This window comes from Alosa sapidissima, chromosome 14 (genome assembly GCF_018492685.1).
Source record: "Alosa sapidissima isolate fAloSap1 chromosome 14, fAloSap1.pri, whole genome shotgun sequence".
Classification (NCBI taxonomy): Eukaryota; Metazoa; Chordata; class Actinopteri; order Clupeiformes; family Clupeidae; genus Alosa; species Alosa sapidissima.
The window spans coordinates 13,756,140-13,761,605 of NC_055970.1; the positions used below are offsets into that span (position 1 = coordinate 13,756,140).

Here is a 5,466-nt window from a genome sequence, read left to right on the forward strand (position 1 = left end):
GTACTGAACCCACCCAGTACCATACCCACCCCCGTACCACCACACCCAGTACCATACCCACCCCCGTACCACCACACCCAGTACCATACCCACCACCCAGTACCATACCCACTGTAGTAGCGTATAAGTTTTTCCTATTTTGTCTACCACTTGTGGCTGAGTGGATCCTAGTCTTGACGCGTGTTAAATGATGAGGAGTAGTGGTTTTGTTCCAAGTCGGTCCCTTCTGACCATTTATTGTTGACAGTTGTGGTAAAGTAAAACAAGTAAACACTATAAGGCTTTCTATTAAGTCCAAGTCCAAAGTCAGCACAGCAGCACGGTCAAAAGACTGTATGCCCTTCTCAGCCACGCCCACAAGCTGCGGCCTACAGCTCTTAAGGTCATCCCCCTGGGGCTCCACCTTCAGCAACCTCCTCCAGGATCCTGTAGGTGGGACAGACAGACCTGTGCCCATACTCAATCCAATCAACCACTCTCACATACATACGCACACAGACATGCACACACACACTTACTCCGGCCAATAAACAAAGAAAATATAAGAATTACATGAAGTTCAATTTGGCTCCTACATACCGGCCCCTAATTGTATTTGTAGAGGCAAAGACAATTAATTCATTAAATTATAAAAGGAGCCATTTCTTTTTGCACCGGAATTATTTTAAATTATTTGCAAAAATATTAAAGGAAAGTGAATCAGTTCACTTATCTTTAATCCTTTTTCACTTGTTCTGAACCCATCACAGAAGTGTCATCACCCTCCAGCAGCAAGCAGACTTTAGATACTGGCCTCTCCAGCACATTGCTCTTCGTTTGCAGCTTCACAACTCTGACATGGCCTCTGGTGTCAGGTTTGGCCTCCAAAATTCTTCCAAGTAGCCATGAATTGCGAGGGGCTGAGTTGTCTGCGATTAGGACTATGTCTCCAGTGATGAAGTTTCTTTTGACTCTTGACCACTTTTGCCTTTCTTGAAGAAGAGGTAGGTATTCCAGCAGCCATCTCTTCCAGAAGAGCTCTGCTATATACTGGACCTGTCTCCAGCGTCTCCTGTGGTAAAGGTCAGACCTTGAAAACACTCCAGGGGGCAGAAGTGGGTTAGTCCTGAGCAACAAAATGTGATTAGGAGTCAGGGCTTCCAAATCGTGTGGGTCATCAGAAACTTTTGTAATAGGCCGGCTGTTAAGAATCGCCTCAACTTCACAGAAAACAGTGCTTAGGCCTTCATCATCTAGTGTTTGTTGTTTGCAGACTGAACATAAGATATGCCTTACCATTCTGATGAGGCGTTCCCAGAACCCACCATGGTGAGAAGCAGTGGGGGGGTTGAAGCTCCAGTGAACTCCCTCCTTCATCAGAGCTTGGTGGATCTTTCTTTGGTCTAATGTTCTGAGTGCTTCTCTTAGTTCCCTTTCTGCACCGACAAGGTTAGTGCCATGATCGGATCTTATGTGTTGTGCCTGGCCTCTTCGGCATAGAAACCTCCTGATGGCATTGATGCACGAGTGTGTATCTAAAGAGTAGGCAACCTCCAGATGTATTGCTCGACTTGTCATGCAGGTAAAGATGACACCATACCTTTTTACTGTGCTCCTTCCCCTTCTCACCTCTAAAGGGCCAAAATAGTCAAGACCAATGTTAGAGAATGGTGGTAAGTCCATGACTAGCCTTTCCCTTGGCAGATCAGCCATCTTTTGTTCACCAGGTTTTCCTCTGTTCTTTCTGCAAGTTACACAGTGAGAAATAATCTTTCTTGAAGCAGAATTAGCACTTGTAATCCAGTACGTTTTACGCACCTGGGATAACATGTGGTTCCTTCCTCCATGTCCAGTTTGAGCATGGACATGGCGTAAGATCAGAGTGGACACGTGGTGGTTTTTGGCCAAAATGGCAGGATGTTTTCTTTCCTCAGGCATTGCCGTTCTTCTGAGGCGACCACCCACTCTGAGGATTCCATTGTCCAGCACTGGATCCAATTTGTATATGCTACTGCTTTTTTTCACATTGGAAGCGCCCTCTTGCAGCATGTTGATTTCATCAGGGAAACTTTGTTTCTGTACATACGATAGAATAGCCTTTTCTGCCATTATCAGATCATTCACCGTTATTGCTTCTTTTATGTTGTCTTTGACATACCCTTTTGTCATTCTGGTTACCCTTAGAGTCTGCTTACAATCTTTCTTTGAGTCATTTCCTTTCTGCACGAGGTGTTTTAATGCTTCTTTCACTTTAAGGATCCATGCAACAGCTACTCTCAACTTCAGCCAATCTGAAAAGTGATTGATCAATTTGTCTGTGGGCCTTTCCTCACATGTCTGCATAATTGCATTCACTGTTGCAGATTTCCTCACCTCTGGATCATCTTCACAAAGTTCAACATTGTCCACAGATTCATTCGGCCAGTCCTCTTCTGATGACCAAAGGAACTCTGGTCCAGAGATCCACCTTGGGTTCCTCATGAACCTCTCTGCGCTCACACCTCTAGAGCAGTCGTCTGCGGGGTTTCTCTTTGTGTCAATATACCTCCACTGACTGACTTGTGTAGCCTCCCTAATCCTAGATGTCCTATTCGCCACATAGGTATGAAAATGATTTTTTTTCATTATTATATGTGCCCTCTTATTTACTTACTTTTTTGTTTACTTGAATGTTATGTTTGTCTGTGGACTTAAATTGGTAAAATATGTCTTGTCTTCACCGTGGGATAGTGAGAAACGTAATTTCGATCTCTTTGTATGTCTGGAACATGTGAAGAAATTGACAATAAAGCTGACTTTGACTTTGACTTTGAAAACGAGTGTGGTCATTTGAGATATACTTTAAGACAGATGTGCTGTCAGACCAAAACACTGACCTATCTGTAGGTGTAGTCTTTTATCTCTTTAATTCTGTCTTCTTGTGGAACAGCACCAAGGACAGCTCTGCTGTTGCTTATCCATTTTGACAAATGGAAGCCTCCTCTATGACAGACTTCAGTGAGGTCTGAGATGAGTTCCATTGCTTTTAGTTCTGTGGGCATAGATTTTAAACAATCATCTACATAAAAGTGTTCCATGATTGTGGTTGTTACCTCAGGAGGGAAGTTGTTTGCATTGTCCTGTGCAGTCTTTCTGAGAGCAAAGTTGGCTATGCTTGGTGAAGAGACTGCACCAAACAAATGAACAGTCATGCGATATTCCACTGGAGCATCATCCACATTCCCTTGTGGCCACCATAAGAAGCGCAGGAAGTCCGTGTCACTTTCAGTCACCTGGACTTGGTGGAACATGGCCTGTATGTCCGCCATCAGCGCTATTGGTTCTTCTCGGAAACGTGTCAGCACTCCAATCAGCGTGTTCGTCAAATTTGGGCCTTGGAGTAGTTCAGAGTTAAGGGATGTCCCCTGAAAGGTTGCACCACAATCAAAGACTACTCTAATGGTCTTCTTTTTTGGGTGATATACCCCATGATGAGGGATATACCAAACACTTCCATCTGTCCTATACAGTTGTGCAAAGGGAACCATTTCAGCGTAGCCTTTGTGAATGACATCACTGAGGAACTCTGTATACTCCCTTTGATAGTACGGATCTCTTTTGAACTTCCTTTTCAGATTCAACAGGCGCTGTTCTGCAACAACGCGGTTGTTGGGCATTGTGATGTTATCTGATTTGAAAGGTAAGTTAATGCAGTAGTGACCCTCTTTCACTTTCACAGATTCATTGACAATGTTCAGGAATTTCTTGTCATTCACTGACATTTCAGTTTTTTCTTCATAGGCCTTCTCGTTGAAATCTGTGTTGTATTGACTCACCAGAAGTTCTTGCAGGTCGACCAAGGAGATCCTATTGGCAGTCTCTGTGGCAATTTCCACACCTTTGCTGCATCCTCCCAATGGACCATTTATCACCCAGCCTAACAGGGTTTTAACGGCATAAGGCCCATGTTTTTGTGAATTGATCACTTGCCAGGGTTCCATCACATTTGCTGCGTTCATTCCAATGAGCAAGTCAACATCAGAGTCTATCTGGGGTAAGTGGATTTCACTGAGGTAAGGCCATTCCTTTAAGTCCTCATGTGTTGGGATGTTGTCTTTTGTCACTGGCATGGACTTTTGAGTGTAAACTTCAGTTATAGGCATGAATTTGCTACTTTTCAGCTCACTCACTTCCAGTCCTGACAGCAACACACTCTTGACAGGTCTTTCATATGACAATGTTCTCAATAACACAGTGGTTTGTTTTCCTTCCAGGCTTAACTTCTGCGCCAGCCTTTCCGTGCAGAATGTTGTTGAACTTCCCGGATCGAGAAAAGCATAAGTTTGAATGATCCTGTTTCCTTTAACAGATTTCACTTGAACAGGTAAAATTGAAAGTGCACATTTAGAGTTCCCGGCCCCATTATGCCTACAGATGTTTGATGACACAGTTGGGATGGGCTGTGGTGGTTCCACTGACCTGGAAGTCTCACCTTTGACCTGAAAGTTGATGTGAAGCACACTGGGATGGTTTCGGTTGCACATGTTGCATGACAGACGGTCCTTGCAGTCTTTGCTTAAGTGCCCTTTGCACAAACAACCAAAACAGAGTCCCTTTTCTTTTAAAAGGTTTAACTTTTCCCTGTGGGTTTTCTTCCTGAGGTCAGAGCAATGCTCTATTTTGTGGGCACCTTCACAGCAGAGGCATTTGGGATCATTGCTGTTCAAGCTTTGAGCCACTGGAGTACTCAGTGTTGCCACATTAGCTGCATAAGAAGACTTGGGCCTAGAGATGGACTTACTGATATTGAGACTTCTCCTGCCCGCAACCTTGTCTTGTATGTCTCCAAATATTGGGTTGGAACATATCTTTGTTTGTTTCTCAATGAACTGAACAAGATCTGCAAATGTGATAGCGCTGTTGTTCTCCAACCTTTCTTGAGCTTTAGTCCGCCATTTATCCCGCAACTTGTAGGGCAATTTCATGACAATGGCTTTCAAGGTGGAAGCTACATTCAGTTCTTTCATGTAATCCAGCCTTTCCATGGTATTACAGCATCCTTTGAGATACAAGGCATAGTCGTTCAAGGCCTTTGGGTCTTCAGGCTTTATGGTAGGCCAATTAAGTACTTTCTCAATGTAAGCTGTAGAAATGTTATACTCATTGCCAAAATGTTCGTGCAACAGGCGTTTGGCTCTGAGATAGCCTTGGTTTCTATCCATGTGCTGGCAACTTTTTACTAACTCTCTAGCTTGACCCTTTGTGTACTGCTCAAGGTAAAACAATCTGTCTTGTGCATCTTCAGTTTTCATCTCAATGTTGTGCTCAAAAGATGACATAAATGACCTGAACTGCAAGATGTCCCCTTCAAAGATGGTAACACTTTTGGGTGGCAATAAAGACAATTGCTGTTGCTTGAGTAGCATAGATGTGATTTCATTTTGTCTATTCAAAATATTTATCAGATTACCAGAGGTTGCACTGTCTTGTACTGGCCTGCGCTGTTCT

General features: G+C 43.6%; 1 protein-coding gene across 4 annotated transcripts; it reads right to left on the reverse strand.

Annotated features, from left to right (window-relative positions):
• Nucleotides 1-204: 204 nt before the first annotated feature.
• On the reverse strand, nt 205-2,862 carry LOC121682205. Of its 4 annotated transcripts, none has more exons than XM_042062255.1 (2): nt 2,795-2,862; nt 205-2,589 (listed from the first exon to the last, which is right to left on the reverse strand). In XM_042062255.1, exon 2 carries the CDS (start codon nt 2,458-2,460, stop codon nt 715-717), a length of 1,746 nt encoding a protein of 581 aa, XP_041918189.1. In that variant the 5' UTR covers nt 2,461-2,589; nt 2,795-2,862; the 3' UTR covers nt 205-714. The 4 variants fall into 4 exon arrangements, with proteins under 4 accessions (XP_041918189.1, XP_041918191.1, XP_041918188.1 ...); XM_042062257.1 differs by lacking the exon at nt 2,795-2,862 and having other exon boundaries at nt 205-1,723; nt 1,798-2,579; XM_042062254.1 differs by lacking the exon at nt 2,795-2,862 and having other exon boundaries at nt 205-1,051; nt 1,276-2,579.
• Between the last annotated feature and the right edge of the window lie 2,604 nt (nt 2,863-5,466).